The sequence below is a fragment of the Lepidochelys olivacea genome (assembly GCF_965140295.1).
Source record: "Lepidochelys olivacea isolate rLepOli2 genome assembly, chromosome: 7".
Lineage (NCBI taxonomy): Eukaryota > Metazoa > Chordata > Testudines > Cheloniidae > Lepidochelys > Lepidochelys olivacea.
In genome coordinates this window covers 92,096,198-92,117,378 of record NC_140417.1, presented here as the reverse complement: position 1 = coordinate 92,117,378, position 21,181 = coordinate 92,096,198, and the positions used below count along the sequence as shown (strand labels likewise).

General features: G+C 40.9%; 1 protein-coding gene across 2 annotated transcripts in view; it reads right to left on the bottom strand.

The window, feature by feature from the left end:
- Nucleotides 1-21,181, bottom strand: part of KIF20B (kinesin family member 20B) — a 73,480-nt gene that overhangs the window by 17,422 nt on the left and 34,877 nt on the right. For both annotated transcript variants that reach the window (XM_084635431.1, XM_084635430.1), the window contains exons 19-27: nucleotides 18,751-18,916; nucleotides 13,789-15,007; nucleotides 9,534-9,672; nucleotides 8,215-8,337; nucleotides 7,618-7,678; nucleotides 6,253-6,378; nucleotides 5,826-5,962; nucleotides 2,417-2,572; nucleotides 1,047-1,223 (exon numbers count right to left, since the gene is read on the bottom strand). In XM_084635431.1, the coding sequence (XP_084491557.1) occupies nucleotides 1,047-1,223; nucleotides 2,417-2,572; nucleotides 5,826-5,962; nucleotides 6,253-6,378; nucleotides 7,618-7,678; nucleotides 8,215-8,337; nucleotides 9,534-9,672; nucleotides 13,789-15,007; nucleotides 18,751-18,916 (2,304 nt within the window). The remainder of the gene's footprint in view (nucleotides 1-1,046; nucleotides 1,224-2,416; nucleotides 2,573-5,825; nucleotides 5,963-6,252; nucleotides 6,379-7,617; nucleotides 7,679-8,214; nucleotides 8,338-9,533; nucleotides 9,673-13,788; nucleotides 15,008-18,750; nucleotides 18,917-21,181) is intronic.

Genomic DNA, 21,181 nt, shown 5'->3' with positions numbered 1-21,181 from the left:
TGCACCTATTGTTAACCTGCAAGTCAAAGTAAGGGCTGGCATAGCTCAGAGGAAACTGTTTGGGTGGCTAACAGATTGGAGGTGTGTTGGGGAACAGACACCCAGTTAAGCACAAGCAAGTCTTCCTCAAGCTGGAGACAGGAGTGGTTAACAAGGTGATTCAGTCCTGGGCATTTGAGAACTGTCACAGTACCAGAAAACACATACAGCGTGGGAAGAAGCAGCCTAATCTTCCTCATGCTATTCTGCCTATGCAGTTCAGTCCTAATAGAGGTATAATGAGTTCAGTCCCCATACCCCTTCATTCATAACCTCTCTGGCAGGACTGCCAATAAAGGTGATAATTGTCTTGGTGGTTTGTGACATGAATACCTCAAGAAACTAGACTGAGACTCCATCAATTGATTTAATAAATCACCAAACAGCCATCAAATGTCAACTAATTTAGTTCCCACTTTTCATGTTTAAGACTTACAAATGCATTGTAACAGAATTTGTTCCGTTTCTGACACTGGCCAAAACAGAAAGTTGAGAAAGCAAAGGAAATAACAAATGTTTGGAATTTTTCTTTTGAGTTTAATTTGAAAGTTGGGTTAACTCTTTCGTTTGATTTTTGCTTTTGTTTTTTCCCTTGTCATGCCACTGTGCCTCCTGGTCTTGGCCTGGACCAGAGATGGAAATGAAAAGCCAACAAAGGCTATTTCTCATGGAATTTTCAGGGTGAGTAGTCCAAGAAAATACTAGAAGTTTCATAAGAAAGCCTGTTGGAGATTTCCAATCCAGTTTCTTGATCACAGAGTTCAAATAAACTACAAATGCTTTTCTGAACCACTGAACCTTTGGAAGTTCACCGACCACTAATGCCAGTTCATTTCCAAAGCAAGCTATGGGGCTGGTTTTATTTTTTAAATTTGCTCTTAAACACTGAAATGTTGACAATATTTGAAGCCAACACAGCTCTGAAATCAAGACTGCAACAATATGATAATGCTATACAGAACTAATAGATAACAAATCAAAATGAACAGAAGGAGAACTAGACTGACCTTTCCTGAACCCATTAATGTGGTATGTTTCAGTTCCTCTATTTCTTTATCTTTTTTAATGTTGCTAGAAACCAAAGCACTGAGCTGTACTTCCAAAGCTGCGACTAACTGATCTCTTTCTTTACGCCACTTTTGCAGGTCATTATCCTTTTCTGCCAGCTGTGCAGTAAGCTTCTCCTAAACGAAAATGGAAAGTGATTAGAAAAGCCCTGAAACACCTTCAATTTGAACTGTCCCAAGTACGTGGTTTCAAATGATTAACTATTATATTTACGCTGAAAAAGAAAGACCCTATTAATCTAGGAAATTAAGCCTACGTAAGTATTCTATTTCACAAATGGAAACAAGTAATTTAGTTTCATTTGATAGTGTATAAAAACAAAAGAGGTTTTAAATAATAAATCTTGTTCCCACACTCTCTTTTCAAGAGCAGAATTTCAGTAAAAAAAGCCCCTCCAACTATTGATGTAACTAACCTGACTGTTTCTCATGAGTATTTTACAAGCTAGCCAACATAAATTTGAAGAGTAAACTAAGGGTTCATCTACAGTTGAGCTAGGAGATGCAATTCCCAACTCTGCTCAAGCTAGCATCTCAAAATAACAGGTGCGTCCATGGCAGCCTGGGCTGCTGCCTGGGTACAATTGCACCCGAACCCCTAAGTACATAGTCAGGTGGCTAGCCTAAGCGGCCACCCACGTTGTGGAATAGTATCAGCCTTATCACTAGATCTTATTTATACAATGGGTACCACAGCCCTGCTGTGAAAGTGGTATGGATGGGAAAACAGTCATGTTCTCCCCCCCATACACACTATTACAAACTGTATTTTAAACCAATTATAATAGATTTTGCTACAAATCTGGGCTGAAAAATTAGCTTCTCTTCAACCTTCCACAGTCTCTCCCCCCATGCCCTTTATAACTGATTTTCTTTTAGAAAAGTTGTTTCCTAAATGGGAGTTCTCCTCAGCTCTGTTGAGGAATCAGTACATTTTCACGTAAGGACTCCTTTTGAGACTTAACTCAAGAGGAGCGACTTTGAGTCTTTGTGTTCCTTGTTCACCGATATGTAACTAGGGAGGTAATAACATCGGAGGAACCAACAGATTCATTTGCTGTTATGCCTAAGATGTTTAATAGTTATGGTAAGTGTATGATAAAGAACACTACAAACTGAGCACCTCTGATCCTGACTTTCCTGTAAAATGACAAAAGAAGAAAAAAGAAGTCCTCTGAAAGTCCAAATACCCTCAACTTAAAAGAGTTAGGATACCTCACAGGAAGCACTCTGCAGGATCAAGCCCTTTAAACTTCTATGAAACCTGTTTAAAACATCATGGGAATTAGAACAGATGGTCTATTACTCACCACTTCTGTTTGTTGCTTTACGTGACGTTCTCTATCTTCAGCAAATTTTCTCATCTCTCTGTTTCGGTGATTCTCAGCTTCTTTTGCTTGAGTTATAAGCCCCATTTTTTCTTCCACCCATTTCTTTCTATCAGTTCTATACTTTTCTTCAATTTCCTGCATTAAGTAATCAAAAATTTAAAGAGTTAGGTATAAATCTTTTCTTAGCCAGGGAGAAGGCTCTCCAAGGTTAGGCTGACGTTAAATTGACAATCTTTGCATATTGCAGGGAGGACACCCGGTTACATTTTTTAGGACAAGACAGACAAACCTAATAGTAAAACAAAGAAATATCAACCCACCAACTGGATACCTGCATATTCCTGAAATAAACTCTCTTTTACTTATAAAAATAGCACAAAGTTTCTAAAAAAAGACTTTTGGAATGGTATTATGGGATAAACATTTGTGTTTTGATCTACACCAGTGTACATAACTTTGGCTAATCATAGAACCATAAAAGACTAGGATTGGAAGAGACCTCAGGAGCTCATCTAGTCCAACCCCCTGCTCAAAGCAGGACCAATCCCCAACTAAATCATCCCAGCCAGAGCTTTGTCAAGCCCGGCCTTAGAAACCTCAAAGATGGAGATTCCACCACCTCCCTTGGTAATCCTTCCAGTGCTTGGAGGGTCCCAGCTGAGATTGCCGCTGTGGGTGCTCTTTATAGTTCCTTGATTTTTTTATAAAGGGGGCTCGTACCTGGAGTGGGTGGCCTGACTGGGGGCTTCCTGCAGCTTGAACTTGGCCCTGGCTGGGGCCGGGACATAGAGACCAAAAGTTTTTAATGTCACGCGGTAGTCCTTGAGACCGTGTAACTTCACGTCTGCTTTTTCCGTGAACAGGGCTTTCCTGTTGAATGGGAGGTCCTGCAAGGAGCTCTGTGCCTCTCTGGACAAACCCAACAACAGGAGCCACGACACTCTTCTCATGGATACTGCAGAGGCCATAGATCTTGCAGCCGCATCTGCCGCGTCCAAGGCTGCCTGAAGTGCCGCTCTGGTGGCAGCTGTGCCCTCCTCAACCAGAGCTTAAACTCCTTCTTATCACGCTCCTGAAGGGAGTCCGCAAACTTTGGTATTGAGCCCCCCAAGTTAAAGTCATATCTGCCCAGCAGGGCTTGGTGGTTTGCCACCCTCAATTGGAAGCTTGAGAGGGAATAAATCTTTCTACTGAGTAAGTCTAGTCTCCTTGAGTCCTTATTCTTAGAGGTAGGAGCGGATTGGCCCTGACGCTCCTTATGGTTGACCGCCTCGACCACTAGAGAGTTGGGGGCAGGATGGGTATACAGATACTCATGCCCCTTGGTGGGCAAAAAATACTTTCGTTCTGCCCTCTTAGAGATGGGGGGCAAGGAAGCTGGGGTCTGCCACAGGGCATTTGAGATCTTTGCCACCCCTTCGTGGAGGGGGAGAGCCGCCCTGGTTGGCGCTGTAGCTGGAGAGGACATCAAAGAGGGAGTCTGAGGGTTCCTCCACCCCTGAGCTTGTAGGTTGAGGCTTGATGCCACCCTTTTCAAAAGTTCGTGGTGGGCTTTTGTGTCCTCCTGAGGAACAGTGGGAGGAGGTGCTGTGATTGCCTCATCTGGGGAGGATGAGGATGGGGATGCGGTACTCTGTATCCCCACCAGTGCTGCAGGTGCCAACACTTGATCCCCTTCTGAGCGTGGAACTGGGAGGCGCGCTCTGCTGACCCTTTCCTGGGGGGCTGATAGGGGGAGGCTGACAGTCTTTCCAAGGCTCCGGCCACTGAGAGAGCCACCATCGAGGGCTGCGTCGGGGCCCACGGGACCCATTAGTGGCACCATCAGAGCAGACTCACCAACTGTCGACTCCGAAGGGAGGCTGGGCTTGCATACGATCTACCGCTATTCCAGGATGGGAACAAGTGACAGCGTCGCGAGCCGTGCCGGGCTTGGGACTGTGAACCCGGCGTGGAGGAGTGGGAGTACCGTCTGTAACGGCTGCTCCGTGAACAGCTCCGACGGGCGGATCTGCGATGGCTGGTTCCCAGCAATCTATACCTTGGGCTGCGGGAGCGGTGCTGTGGTGGGGACCTCGACCGGGACAAAGAGCGAGAGTGGCATCAACATTGGTACCGCGAAGGGCTATGATAGCTTCTCGGAGTCAGCGACCTCCGGTGCCATCTGTTCCAGTCCTGGCAGGACACATTGTGATTGCGAGATCTGCAATCCCTTGAGGCAGAGCGGTGCCTGGATCCCCTGCTGCTTGGCACCCAGCCAGACAACCTGGTGGGGGTCGATGGGGACTGGTGCGGGCTGCGAGTGGGATGTTCACTGTGTGGAGAGCGGCTTTGGAAATCTTCCCTCGACTGTGAACAGTACCATCCGGGCGGCGACTGCGGAGGTCCAAGCGCCGGTTTGGCTCTGGACCGGGGAGCCGCTGACGTCGGTGCAACCAATACTGGTAGAGAGTCATAACCTTGACATAGTCTTGAGCTGCCTGCAGGGCCTCCAGCATTGAGGGCACCTGAATGTGGCCACTGGCATCCGTGGAGGTTGGCTCGGAGAGGGCTGGGCTACTCCGCTCAACTTGAATTGGAGGCCGCAAGGTCAATGGGGATCGAGAGCTGCCCAACGCGGGTCTAGTCTCGCCCCCAGCCTTGCCCCGGTGCTTTGACGGAGAAGACCTCTTCTTCATCATGTTATAGTGTCCCGTGGATGGGAATCGGTGTTGACTGGTGGAAGGCACCATTGGGTTGCTGCACACTGATCCTGCAGTGCTCGGTGCTGACTGGGAGCGGTGCAAAGGTGTTGGGGTCAGGGCTGACTCCATCAAAATGGCTCGGAGCCGGATGTCCTGCTCCTTCTTGGTCCGAGGCTTAAAAGATCTGCAAATTTTGCAGCAGTCGCTGAGGTGGGTTTCCCTCAGACAGCATGAACAGTCAGCATACGGACCACTCACAGGCATAGGTCTTTTACAAGTGTTGCATGACTTAAAGCCCAGGGTGCGGGGCATGCCCTGACCTGGACATACTTCTAACTATACTTCTTATTCCCCCCCGCCCTTTTTTTTTTAAACTACAGTTACTAACTAACTACGAACTAAACAAAGTCCAAACAGGGAAAGCTACAGCAGAGCAGTTCCAAAGCACCTTCACTGGTGGCAAGAAGAAACTGAATGTGGGGGGGGGGAGCACGCAGCACCCCTTAAACTGCCCCATAGAAGTGCCACTCCAGGGGTGGCTAGGGGCATTCCCCTACGGGTACTGATAGGGGAAAAACTTCCGGCACCGGTGAACATGGCGAGCACGCACATGAGCAATCACTCAAAGAAGAAAGAGGTGATATAGCTACTTGCCTGCTTTAAATTTAATGCTTTGTGTTTAAAATTAAGTCACCAAATTTTACCTTAAGTCTTTCTTGCAGACTGATTAGTTCTCCACTAACTGCATCTATGTTTTTGTCCTCATGTTTGTTTATTTTTTGTTGACACTCGCTATTACTCTTCTCCAGCTCTTTATATTTCTGCTTCCATTCTTCCAATTCTAGTCAGAATACAAGAAGAAATAATGTGGTTTGCATCAATTTCAAGCTTACCACATTTACACCCTTCTTGTAGTACAGCTCCCACATTTATCAGTCACAACTAATGCCAAAGCGAAGATATGGCAGAAAAGCCACCACTAGGCCAAATCCTGCCATCTTTAAACAAAACTCCAATGGTGTTTTGGATTTGGTCCAATAGAATAGTTACAAACTCAATGATAAAAGTGGTGAAGTGTTCCTAAGCATCTAAAAAGTATGTTTTTGCTCATACTTTAGATAGGTAGTTTACCAGAAACTAATTTCTCAGTCTCTTCTAATTTGGCCTCTAGCACTTGATCTTGTTCCAGCTGAGTCTGTTCCTGTTCCTCTAATGTCAGTCGCATGTCTTCAATTATTTTCTCTTTTGCACGCAGATCTGGAGATTTAAGAATAGATTTAAAAAGGAGGCTCCTTCTTCTCCCCACCATTCCCCCCAATTTAGTGTGCCCATTAAAAGCTTTGGATCCAAAGCTGTGTTACAAAGTACAAGAACACATTTATACTCTGATGGCCAAAAGTTCTCACACTTGGGTATCCCCACCCACAAGAGTAACAAAAAACTAAAATCCAATCTACCAGCAGCAACGGGCTTATCCCAAAAGGAGATCTGGAGGAAGAGCATTTAGTCATTTGAAAGTTTCCTTGTGAGTGTCTTTTTCCAATACTATATGAGAGGGTAACCACTGTTCAACTGAGGTACATTCATCAAGGTCACAACATGTGACTATCATTAAGGCTAAGTTTTTGTCACGGTTATTTTTAGTACAAGTCACAGGCAATAATGAAAAATTCACAGAAGTCCTGACCTGTCCATGACTTGTACTAAAAATACCCAAGACAAAATAGGTAGGCTGGGCAACTGGGGGGTGGAGGGGCTGGAAGCTCCAGGGGTCCCCCTGCCACCCACAGTAGCCGGGAGCTCCGAGGGTCCCTCTTGCCTCTCACGGTGGCAGGGATCCCTTCTGCAGCTGGCGGTGGCTGGGAGCGGCAGGGGTCCCTCTTGCCACCCGCAGCAGCTGGGAGCTCTGTGGATTCCCCCTGCTGTGGGGCCCGCCATGTAGCCTGCAGTGCCCGGGTGTGGCGGATTCCCCATGCCTCCCGTGGTGGCCAGGAGCCGTGGGGGAGTTGTGGGGCTTCCCCTTGCCCCCTGCAGCTCCCAGCCAGCACTGGTTGAAGTCAAAGGTCTTTGGAAGTCACAGATTTTGTGACTTCCATGACAAAACTGCAGCCTTAACTATCATTAACCAGTCAGCATTTTAATCTTTGAGATTTTATTAAAATGGCGGCTCTCACACTTTCTCAGACTTTTAAAACGTTATAAGTGTGGGTATAGCAAGCCCACAATCCTTTTTCATTTTATTTTTGGAGATAGAGTTTGGGATTTATATCCTTTGCATTAACTTCTTGCTTTCTAATAGACCAACTGACATGAGCTAAACAAAAGAGCAGCTCATTATCTGAATGTTTTAAATACTAGGTTTGGAATTTGTTCCATCCAAACAATATTTTTAATATTTGAACATATTAAAACCCTTTAAGAAAATTATTTACACAACAAGAACCCATTATGCTGCCATTTCATGACAGGATATGAACAAAAATGGTTATTGCTTACCTTTACATGCATTCTGGTATTGTTTTGAGATTTCTTCTATCTGCTCATTACCCAATAGTTCCTAAGTAGTACATCAAAAGGAAATTAGTACTAATATGTTTGAAAACAAAGATGCACACTGGCATTTGGTAAGAGTCTGGAAAGTCTCACTCAGAGCTTTATTAAATAATAAGCTGATACTTAAAAGTGAAGAAATCTGGAATACGTAGCTTTTCCATCTACCAAAGAGGAGCATTCTCACAGCCAGTCTACTGGTGAAAAAGAGAAGGTGTAAACTGAGGCACTTCAACTATTTATCCAGATGCTTCAAGCCAGAATAAGAATATTTGCAGATCAGGCCTTGCCCATTCATCTATATATGTACTGAACACTTAGTTCTATCAAAGGCAATTTGATGAGGCACTATTATGAGAAGGTCCTTAAAAATGTTCTTGTCCGTTAAGTTAATTTTAGCATGGTTAGTTCTATTTTACCCTATTTCCTGTGACTGCCTTACTGCTTAGAAACCTTCTTATATCATTAGAAACTGATAATTAGCGAATGACAAATGGAGGGCATATCAAGTCGTTTATAAAACTTAAGAAATGTTCAAAATACCTTTTTAAGTTGCTGGATTGTCCGCTGTTTCATACCTAGTTCCTCAGCAAACTGGTTTTTAGTTTTCTCATGTTCATTAACTTTGCTTCTCAATAATTTCTCCTTGGAACGCATTGTGCACACCTGCAAAGCAGACAGTGTCATAAAAGGATGAGCAAAAGTCCACAGTTAATTGTCCTATGTTGGTTTGGTTTTTAGATTTAGATGGCATAAATGGATTGTATTTACGAATAGTATTTAATATGATTACATGACAAGCTTTCAAATAATTAGACAATTCTCCATTATTCTGAAAAATGCAGGTGCAATATATTACATTTTCATCTTAATTAAGAAAGAGGTCCCATCGCTGAATGGGAAGATTTACGGTATTCAACTGATATCAATGCAGGTAGCTTTGTCAAGCAAAAATTTCAGCTATATGTATAGAACTAAGAAGCTAATCTTTTAATTTTAAATGGTAGAGTTTTAAAAAGAGGCTTTGGTTGCCATTTGATCTCAAGCCTTTCCTGACGCTTCACAAGTGGTTCAGCATTAAATATTTAGGATGCTGGTTAGATGAAGGACAAGAAGCACTATTATCCTGGGCAGGCAGCAATACATGGAATTAACCTCTAGTGCAAGACTCCACACTATAGCCTCTATTTAAAATGCAAAACGGCTATTACTTGCAGTAAGCTTTCCATTTTAATTATGCTACTGCTTGGTAGTTACATATTAGTCACTAATACAACTAGAAGTTATTCTCTTTCATTTCCTTTCACAGATCAATGGAATTTGTAACCTTAATTTTTAACCACAAGAGAAACAAAATTAGCACTCTCCCTTTCTGATAAACCTTTGCCTCCCCCCAAAAGGCCAATCAATGTGTTATCTTCAGAGACAGTCTGGTTTCCATCAGTTTAAGAAACGGAAAGTCCCAAAGTTAGTCCTGTAAAACAACATATTCCAGAGTGACACATGATTAGATTAGTCTGGAAAGTTCTTCTCAGTAACCTGATTCGCCATTATTTTCAAGTCATCTTGAACCCATGGCAAACATACTACTAGCAAGACTGTTTTTCTTTTCAATATCTACATGTCAAAATATGAGTTACTGTAGTCTTCTCAGTAGTTTATAGGTTTTGTATCAATAGTTTTCAGGTTCACTTTTACTCTAGGTTCAGAATTCTAAATCTAAAGAAGTTAAAAATATTATTTTAATATTAAATGCTTTAACAATTCATATAACCAAAGATATATTTAAGAGAAAATATTTGATTAGCAGAGCCCTACATTTAAGCTGCAAAAGAAACATGTTTCTTCTTATGATTACAGACCTCTTTCTGTACTTGCTCAATTTGTTTCTTAGCATCAGCTAGCTTTTCTTTCAGATCTGTATACTCCTCATCTTTCCTCTGACAATCCATTTCTAGCCGCTGTATGAAGGCAGAACTCTCAGAGAGTTCTTTATTTAACCTGGAGGAGGAAGGTGGGAAAGAGGAGGAAGGATTAAATATCATTAAGGAAGTTAAAAGAAACTATTATAGAGGAAGGAGTTGTAAGCTGCAAAGTAATGTTTAATTCAAAATCTTCAGAGAGTGTGTGTGTGTGTTTGTTTGTTTAAAGGACACATTTCTATTAGGTTTTAAACTTTTTTTTTAAAAAAAACTCAAAAAGCCCTAAACTTTGGAACAAAGCTACCTTAGAGCGTTCCTTTAATGTTCCATAAATATAAATGCAAACAAAAACATATAAAATGGAACTTCTACTCTGTGACTTAATTAGGGAAGAGGCCTTTCAGCATTTTACAAACTTAGGACTCAATTCTATCATCCTTATATTAAGTAGTATTTTATACTTCATAAGCCCCTTTGATTTAAATGGAACTACTTGATCAGTAAGTACTTACTCAACATGAGTAGACTCAGATTTGAAAGTCAGATAGGACCATCATGATCACATAGTCTGACTTTCAGTACCCTGCAGGCCACAGAACCTCACACCCCCTCTCTTTTAATAGACCCCTAACCGCTGGCTGAGTTACTGAAGTCCTCAAATCATGATTTAAAGACTTCAAGTTACAGAGAATCCACCATTTACTCTAGTTTACACCTGCAAGTGACCAATGCCCCAAGTGCAGTGAAAGGCGAACAATCTCCAGGGTCTCTGCCAATCTGACCAAAAGAAAATTCCTTCCCAACCCCAAATATTGCAGTCAGTTGGACCATGAGCATTTCAGCAAGAACCAATGGCCAAACACCTGGGAAAGAATTCTCTGTAGTAACTCAGAGCCCTCCCCATCCAGTGTCTCACCACTGGCCTTTGGGGATATTTACTATTAGCTGTTGCAGATCAGCTACATGCCACTATAGGCAGTCGCATCATACCATCCCCTCCATAAATTTATCAAATTCAAGTCTTGAAGACAGTTAGGTTTCCCTCCCCCCGCTCCCCTTGGAAGGCTGTTCCAGAACTTCACTCCTCTGATGGTTAGAAACTTTCGTTTAATTTCAAGCCTAAATTTGTTGATGGACAATTTATATCTATTTGTTCTGGGGTCCACATTGGTGCTTCACTTAAATAACTTCTCTCCCTCCCTGGTATTTCTCCCTTTGATGTATTTATAGGGAGCAATCGTATCTCCCTTCAGCCTTCTTTTGGTGAGACTAAAGAAGCCAAGCTCTTTGAGTCTTCTCTCATAAGGTAGGTTTTCCATGCCTCGGATCATCCTAGTAGCCCTTCTCTGCACCTGTTCCAGTTTGAATTAGTCTTTCTTAAACATGGCAGATCACAATTACACACACTGTTCCAGATGAGGTCTCATCAGTGCTTTGCATAATGGTACTAGCAGTTCCCTGGCTCCATTGGAAATACCTGACCTAGGATTGCATTAGCCTTTTTCATGGTCACATCGCATTGATGACTCATAGTCATCCTGTAATCAGTCAATACACCCAGGTCTCTCTCTTCCTCTGGAGCTTCCAACTGGAAAGTCCCAAGCTTATAGCAAAATTTGTTGTTGTTAGTTCCCAAGTGTAAGACCGCACACTTTGAACTATTAAATTTAACCCAATTTCTATTACTCCAGTTTTCAAGGTCATCCAGATCTTCTTGTATGGTATTCTGGTCCTCCTCCATATTGGCAAGACCTCCCAACTTTGTCATCTGAAAATTTTATTAGCACACTTCCACTTTTTGTACAAAGGTCATTAATAAAATTGTTAAATAGGATTGGTTCCAAGACTGATCCCTGAGGAACACCTCTAGTAACCTCCCTCCAGCCTAACAGTTCACCTTTCAGTATGACCCTTGTAGTCTCCCCTTTACAAGTTTCTTGTCCATCTTCTATGAGGTCCTTACTACTCACCAATACCATATCTAAAATGGCATCAACTCTTGTTGGTTTGGCAACTATCTGATGAAGAAATCTGTCAGCTACCACATCAAGGAAAATTTGGGCCCTACTATTATTAATAGCACTTTTTCTTGAACTATATCTGGGAGGTTAAAGATGCTCATAATCTCACAATTCGCAGGAGTATTTATTTCATTAAAAATATTTTTTGAATGGCTTTACCCATATCCAGATTGGATCCTGGGGGTCTGTACTATACTCCAAAAACTATCCCAGGTGAGCCTCTGGTAGCCTTCTTCCCCAAAGTCATTTTGATCCAAACAGACTACTTTATGTATTCCATCACTTCTAATTTTTTTGTATATTAATTGTATCATTAATATACAAAGCTACTCTACCACCTTTACATTATTTCGATCTTTCCTGAATAGTATCTACCCTTCAATACCTGTACTCCAGTCATGAGTACTATTTCACTATGTTTCTGTTAGCTCTATAATATTTGGGTTCACTTCCTGCACCAGTAGTTCTAGTTCCTCCATTTTGTTACCCAGGCTCCTTGCATTGGTGTACAAACATCTTAGTTTTGTCTGCTTGGCTTTACCCAGATTCCTCACCCGATTAGGTAGTCATTCTACTGCCACTAACGCCTACCTGTTAACTTCATTAGAACTCTCTTTCCTCTTAATGTCCATTCTCCTACACACTGCTGTTCTTTTCTCCATTGCTATAGTCTCTTTCTTAATTTTTCTCCTGGTCAATATTAGAATCAGGTGTGGAGATTACATGAGCATCTCCCAACCACCTCCCCCAGATTCCTAGTTTAAAGCTCTTTTAAATCAGTTGTGCTGACCTCCATCCCTGAAGTCTATTTCCCTCCCTACTCAGGTGGGAAAGAACAGTCCTTTGTCCGTGAAAGCCTCCCAGTGGTCAAACATTCCAAAGCCTTCCTAATAGCACCACTGCCTCAGCCATCTGAGGATTAGCATAATTTTGTCTTACCTTCGTTCTCCTCCTCTAGGGTCAGGTAAAGGGAGTGCAATTATGCCTCAGGCTGGTTCCACTCTCCTACACTCATTTCCTGTTTAAGTTTTCATACTACATCCATCACCAAGTTATCCAACTGTTTACCAAAAACTGCTGTTATCACATAACAACTATTAACATTTTAATATTTTGGACCCATGTCAAGTTATCTGCTTTAAAAGATTGCCGTATATGAAGCTTCTGCTCCAACATTTGCACCTGCTACTCCAAAAAGGTTATCTAGTATCAGGATTTCTAACAGGTAGGTTTATATAAAAGTTTTTCTTGCCTCTGGTTTCCATACAAGAAGTAAATGGTAGATGAATATTTAACAGAGTTCCAAATGTAGAGGCCATTTTAACATAGGAACTACTTTAGTTCACTGAAAGATCGCACACAAGTGTACTAATACAATAATTGGGTATACTCCACTGTATGGCATTCAACAAACTGATGCAGGAGACCCTAAACATACCAGGCTCCCCTTATTCATATTCTGAGAGTCCCTTAAACACAAGCTCTTTTCTAGAAGACATTTGAATCTGGTGGATAAAGTGAATAAAATAAATACTCATGATTGTACCATATTTACTTAGCCTGAAAAATCATTAAGCATCTATGTCCATTTCACTAGTGGAGATATAATTTAGTTAGAAATAACTGATAATTATGGCAAAAAGATGCATTATGATAAAGTGCAAAAAACCTGATCAGACAATCTCCACCTGAGAAGATATTCTACTCTGACTTTTAGAGGGGGGAAAAAAACCCCAACCCCAAAAACCTAATTTACTACACAAGGTAGGTACATTGTAGAAAATTTGGAGAAGTTAGAAATAGTTCCCTATCGAAAAGAAGTTAGTACACCTGGTACAAGTATTACCTTGTAAAATGGATTGCTTTTACTGTTAATGACAAGTTTAATTGCAATGTCTACATTTGTACTCATGTTTCCTTCCATGTACTGATGCTACAGGTAGGAATTTACTTACTGGGTTTTATACATTATCAAGATATACAATTAAACAAAGAGAAAAAATAGCCAGTAATGTGTACAAATGATTTTCAAAGATAAATTTTAGTATCTAAACCACTTCTTAGCAGTTTAATCTGGATAAGTATCTGAGTGTTATTTGGAACTGAGCAGATGCACATTCAAACTAGTCTCATCTTAGATTTCATCTCAAGTGTCTATTCAATGCTGTACTTACTGTTCTGTAACTTTTTTTGATTCTTCTTCTTCTCTCTCCTTTTCCTGAAGTGAATGTTCAGTAGTTTTCAAGTTATTCTTCAACTGTATGACTTCCTCGTTCAGTTTTGTTTCCTGATCATTTAATTCTTTGATTTTTATTGCTGAATTCATACATTTCTTTTCCAGGTCTTTTATATCCATTTCCATCTTTAAAATGATAGATTCTTTTTCCTTAAGTATTTGTTCTAACCTGGCTGCATTGTCATCTTTAGCCCTATAAGCCTCCAAGAGGCATTCAAGCTCTTTTATTTTCTCCTTGTGGCTGGCACTTTGTTTCTCAAGATGGGTAATTGCACTTCTATCTTCAGCCACACGTTTTTCAGACTCACAGATTTTTTCCCGTAATTGTTCTTGTAACTGATTAACAAGGTTTTCCTTTTCCTTTATGGACAAATTACCCTGATTTGTAAGGTCATCCAATTGTATTTTTAGTTGATTGTTCTCATTCCCAACCTCACTGATGCTCTTTTGTAAATTTTCAACTTGTTGAAGGAGTTCTTGGATCTGATTACTTTTTTGGGAGGAGGCCTTAATAATTTGCTTGCACTCTTTCCAAATGCCCTCAATACTGCAATGGAAAGAGCTCTCTCGCCTGACATCTGCAATATTAGATGTCTGGCACTGTGTGTTTAAGGAATGCATTTGAATTTTCCCTGGTTTATCTTTTTGAGAATCTTCCAAAAAATCCTTTAGATTGACCAGATCAACATCTACAATATGAGATTCTAAATCAAGTTTATGCAACTCATCTATCTTTGTCTGCATTGCTTTTATTTGTGACACTTTGACTATAATATTCTGACTAGAGGCTTCTACCTCTGTAGTCAGTTGTTTAATCTTCTCTTCTTGCTCTTTATTTATAACTTTCTGTGTGTCTAATTCAGAAGCTATTTTCCCATAACTAGCCTGACACTGCTGGAGCTCCTCACTCAAACCAGAAGCCCTTTCTTTTGAAGAAGATAGCTCCAGGCACAAGTTTGCCATCTGTCTATTGAACCCTTCTTTTTCCCTTTTTTCATTTGAAAGTTTTTCTTTAAGTATAGCTAATTGACAGTCTAGGGATTCACTTCTTTCCTGTAATGCTAATATTTCTGCCTCTTTTTCTAAAATGTTCTGTTGCATTTCTTCAATTTTCTTTTGCTCTATTGCATCACCTTTACCTGCACTTCTAATGGACCCTATAAAAAGAAAAATAAGTATCACTGTATTGCTCTTGAAAGCAAAAATATTAATAAATTATACATATCAAGAAGTAACTTTCAAAACTCTGTGGGAGATTTTGGCTGGTATAGTAAGCCTTAAATCCTCACATTACGCAATATTTTGAAGTTTGGCCTTTAAAGGTGATCCCAAAACCTGGAAGCTACATGTTTGAACAGTACTACAGATAGTATCTTCCTTAGACTTCCAGACAGGGTGTACATTGTCTCGACTTTCAGTAAGCCAGAACATGAATGGCTTGACGCTGATTTGTGCTCTGTTCAGGTTCCTAATCTGCTGCAGTGATGGTAAAACTTTGTGATGCCTAGTGCACAAAAATAACTACCTGACACTCAACCATCCTCAATTTTACACCTTAGCTGGCCCAACAATCTTACATCCTACAGATACACCCATCTGCCAGATGCAGAGAGAAACCAGGAGTTTCTTGGGTTGTGTAAACTGTCCACACCTCTGCCACAAGCAACTGTCCGCTGCTTCTTTAAGTAAGTGGCACCTAATGCCTTTCCACCATATGCTGAAGGTTTTCCTTCCCAAATCTGCTTCTGATTTGACACAATGGCAGCTTAAGGGTTAGAAGAGAAGGTATATTGGGAAGTCAAATGTGTGTGCAGAGGGAAGTAGAGAAAGGAAGCCAAAAAAGTAAAACTGATTTTCTGCACTGCCTTCCTCACAAAAGTATGAAGAAATGCTCCTGAAGACAAAACGTTGAGAGTTTGGAGACCTCAAAAAACTTCAAGGGTACAAAGAGCTCTCAAAACACACACGCAGTCTGAGCTCCACCTTTAAAATGTTATTGTTTTTATTACGCTAAGGCTGATTAACCCTAACAATGGAGCAAACTGCAACTCCCATTGACATCAGCTAGAATCACTTCTGAAAAATTGGGAAAATTTTCTACTGCAGCTACACATAATGCAGTGTTAGGGAGTAGTTCCCTGGTCAAATACATATGGAATTGGCAGGGAAAAGTGTGTTTTTACAGAATATAAAATCTGTGTAGAAAATGGTGCAGTTTGCAAACACAGTAAGTTGTAGGTAGACTGCACAAACTATCATTAGAGTACTTTGTAAATTTACAGCAGTACACCTTGAGGAGATACTTCTGAACTAGCATTAGTGTGTGTAGACACACAGAGGTGGAAGGAATTTCCATGTGCTAAGTTGAAGCAGCATTAATAAAGCAATGACTATTGTGCAATTTGTACATATCTATGGCAAATAGTCCATTGACCCAAGACTGGTTTATTATAGAGTAATAAGTTTAGTCAGACACCTTTTAAAAAATAGAAAAACAAAACAAAACAAAAAAGGCGAGAGCGAGCTAGCTTCCGGGGCGGGGGAGGGGGAGTGTCTATTTCCTCCTTTACCCCATAAATTTAGAATCCACCCCACCAAAAATTACTCCTGCATGAGGGATAGGATAAGCAAGCACTAGCTTTACTAACAGAAGTGTCATGGCTTTAGAGTCAGACTTCGTAAGCCAGCAGTAGATAGAAACCAACATTAGAAACATTGGAAAGGGAAATAGCCAGCTTCCTGTTGAGACCCAGCATTCTTTCCTTGACGGGGCCCACAAAACAGACTTATATAAAAGCCATCATGTATTCTCTATATTAAGTTATGTAATAAAATCCTGCTGCTGATGCAGGAAAAGGTGTATGTGGCTTATGTTCTGTGAATGGAATGGATTACAGAAAAGGTGTATTCTGACACCCATAGTATGACTGAGTTTTGTAGGTTAGAGAAAGCCCAGAATCAGTTCCAAATATTTTAGGTGCTTTACAATTGACAGCTAAGATCATTTGGGGAACTTTGTTTATATTGCGGTGATAGGGTACATGACTTTCAACATAGACAGCCCACCTCTGAAGAGACTAAGATTTTTCTCTTTTACTATAAAGAAAAGGAGTACTAGTGGCACCTTAGACTAACCAATTTATTTGAGCATAAGCTTTCGTGAGCTACAGCTCACTTCATCGGATGCATCCAAAGGCTGAAGGATAGTTAAAACTGAAATTTCTTTTTCACCCTAAGTCTTGGTTGCTAAAATTTACATTCTCTCTGTGAAAAGGTGATTTTTTAAGCAAAATTTGAGGAAGATACATGTGGCCATTTTTGAGTTATGAGCTTAATGTGAAGCAAATAGTCTCTGAACACTTTTTCGAGACAACCAATCGACCTTTAAGATTTGACCGAGCGCTCTTTAAAGAGAGTACCCAAGACTAAGTTTTATGTTTTGAAAAGTTTGCGTTTCCTGACTCCACAACTTAAACAGTAGCATTAATGTACCACTTCTATCTAGTTTCCTGTTCAGTGCTAAAAATTAGTATTTACAAACTGCCATTAGGCATGAATACCAAGATTAGAGCAGGTATCAGACACAGTCTGCTATAACAAGGGGTTTAATGCCTGCTTAATTTTGTCATCACTTTCTCCCCTGTTGGCATGTACATGGTTTCTCCAGAAGGTAGTTCCATGCAGACCCAAGGTTGGCTCTAACCAACATGTGTGATGGTCTTCACAGGCATATCAGTTTCTTCTCTTGTTAGAGAAAGCAGCATCAGCAGCTTGCTTATCTGCTATGTCCTAGACCTATGGAACTTGCTATACCACTCCTCCTTTGTTTAACATGGCACTGAAGGAAGTGCCCTTCAACAGCTGTTACTTCTCAATCCCATGGTGGGGGCTGGCCTACCTGCACCCCCATGTTTTGCTTCCAATTTTACCACTAGGTGGCATTTCTGATCCCAAAGCAGAGTCTAGGTAGCTTTAATCCATCTCCACTTGTTAACTGGGGGAGCCTTTAGCTCCTTACTTGAGGGAAGGAGAGAGGAAAAAGCCTCTAGACTGCCCCATTGCCTTTCCTTGATTCTTGTTTGGGTCAACATATTCCCATCTGCAACCCCTACTCAGATTGCATAGATGCTGCACCTATTAGAGGCCCCTTAGCTTCTGGGGAGGCACCTACATGATCCTTGGCAGTCAGAGGCCAAGCAAGCTCACAGTTCAAGCAAGCAGAGCAGGGAGATTTCAAAGCTGCAGACACTGAACAGTTATGTAGACGCATGCCATACATGACTAGAATGCCTACTTAATGCAGTTTCTACCAGTAAAGAGAGGTTTATGAGAAACACTAGATCCCAAATGAATTTGAGTTTTACCATTGTCAGCTTTGCGTATTATATATAGGGTTTTAGCATGCAGCATTTACATGTTTCTATACACTGATCTAATGAAATACCTGAAGTGTGTACAGCATCTACATACAATATGACAGAATGAATCACAGACCGCATTGACACTTCAGACAGTTCTAAAAAGAGCTCAGGCAGGAAAATGGTAAGAATGTTTAAGAAGGTTAACAGCAAGCTTGGCAGAAAAAACAGTAGTTAAACATGCCAGTTGTAGGCAAAGTCCACTTTAACAGAAATATCTTTTCTGCATCAGAATTTGCAAATGTATTAGCAGACATAGCAAAGGGGAAGCAAGACATCTAAAAGCAGTTTTTATTTTAAGAATTTAGAGGCAACACACAAGACAATGAAAATAAACAGTTACTTCCATTTAGCATTTAATGTTGCTGACTTTCTTCTCCTCAGACGATAAAGTTTACGAATTGCGAGTTTTTGCTTTTGTTCTGGCATTGGAATCAGATTTTTTCGGAAGGCTCCCTGTTCGGCTGCAGTAGAAATGGTACCTTTCTTTGTAGGTGGCTCTTCCTCTTGGGTAGGCTTACTTTCAAAACAGCGTTTTCTTCCTACATCCAGCACATGCTTCACACTGTCACTAGACTGAGTGCCTTCTATTTTCCCATTGCTGTTCTCGTTTGCCATGTGTCTTTTAATAGTAGTTACAGTGTTGTCCTACATTTAAATAAAATTAGTTACCTCATGCCATTATACAAAACAAGCAGCCAACCATGTTACAAGCAATAAATCTCAGCTGAATATGAAAACAAAAAAATTAGACAAATAGCCATATAACATCTTCCTACAAGGATTTTTGTTGGGGAGAAAAAGTCAGCTATAAATTGCTTTTTCTGTGGGCAATAAAGAGGTGTACAATGCTTTGGAGTATAGAACATAGCACAAAGGGGAAGAAAAGAAAAAGCACTAATACAGATAATGTGCATGAGTCAGAGGGATTATGTATTCCATCAAGAGAACAGTAATATATATCAAAAGCTACAGAAACTGTTACTACCTACAGAAAGCATTTGGGTGACTTTTCCAAAAAAATTTTATACTTTTTCTCATCTTCTCAAAAGTGAAAGTTCTTAGTAACAGCCTTAACTCTTCCTACCATCAACACTACTTGATGTACTTTCCAATTAGGTTAGAAGTGCCCATGATAAATAGTAAGCCCAAAGGATAGGTTGGCAAATGCTTTAATTTCTGCTATGGACTATAAATTTGACCAAAATATTAAGATTAAGGTTTTTGCATGCACAAGACCAGGCTGGCCAGATAGATAAGACAGCACAAGACACCTATGAAAAACGCCATGCGGTTATAGCACTTCATCGTCACACTACCACAGGGGTTCTCAAACTGGGGTTCGGGACCCCTCGGGGGTCGCAAGGTTATGATGTGGGGGGTCATAAGCTGTCAGCCTCCACCCCAAACCCCGCTTTGCCTCCAGCATTTATAATGGTGTAAAATAGATTAAAGTGTTTTTAATTTATAAGGGGGTGAGCAGGCACACTCAGAGGCTTGCTATGTTAAAGGGGTCCCCAGTACAAAAGTCTGAAAATCACTGCACTACCATGTTATTTAATAAGATGGGTGGACAGAGTTAAAGGTTTGTTCTTTTTGGATTTTTTGTAGTTCTACACCTGGAGATTTGTCCAGGTGTGAAAGCATGGTATGGACTGTTCGCTTTGGGGAAATTAATTGGAGAATGAGGAAATGACAGGAGCCATATCTTGCGTAATCCTAAGAAGTTTTGGAGTATAGGTATAGCCCTCAAAAGTGGTTGCACTACTGACAAACTGAAAGACAGGAATAAGATAAGTCCATGTTAATTTGCATCCCCTAATGTACTGTATGGAATAAATCAGTGTGGATTTATTGTAGAAAAAGTGGATGCATAGCTGCAAACATAAGATCATTTTTACATGCAAATGGTATTTCTCGAGAAGATTGTTTCAGGCTGGTTGACACTTACTGGACTTTGATGCACACACTAAGTCACTACCACCAATGTACTTATAGGCCCATACCATCCCAAAGGTTCTCAGTGGTTACAACCATTGTACATCGCTACTAAGTCAGTCAACCATGTCAAAGGCAGGGAAGAAAAGAATGACTGGATGGTGATCAGGATAGCTCTGGAATACCTGCTTTGTCTCCAAATATTTCTGACCTCTCTTCTCCTGCTTCCTCCACCTTCATGCCCCCACTGAAACTTGGCTCACAGTGCAACAATGTCTCTATTACTGTTCCTTCTCCTCCACACCATAATGAAAAAGAACCATGGAGATGGTGTTGGGGGCTGCTGCTTTCTGTCTGTCTCCAACTCATTTCCTGCTATGTGCTTTCTCCTCTGAATTGCTCACTAAAAAGTCTCCTTTAAATAATCTACTGCTCCCCCTCCCCTCCCAAGGCTTTATTTCTTCATTTCAGTCTCCCATTTATTTTGACTTTCATGTCATAACTCTAGCCTCCTGCCCACAACTTCTTTCCATCTTCAACTATAGATTCAGTCTCCCAAATAAAATGGCCACTCCACAGACCTTTCCCTTGACCATCTTGGCTAATAGCCGTTGATGGACCTATCCTCTATGAACTTACGTAATTCTGTTTTGAAGCCAGTTATATTTTTGGCCTTCATAACATCCCCTGGTAACAAGTTCCACAAGTTGACTCTATGTTGTGTGAAGAAATACTTCCTTTTGTTTTAAGCTTATCGCTTATTACTTTCACTGGGTGCTTGGTTTGTGTGTTATGTGAAGGGGTAAATAACTTCACTACTCACTTTCTCCATACCATTTGTGATTTTATAGACCTCTATCATATCCCCTCTTATTTGTCTTTTTTCTAAATTGAACAGTCCCAATCTTTTTAATCTCTCCTGATATGAAAGCTCTTCCATATCCCTCATCATTTTTGTTGCCCTTCTTTGTACAT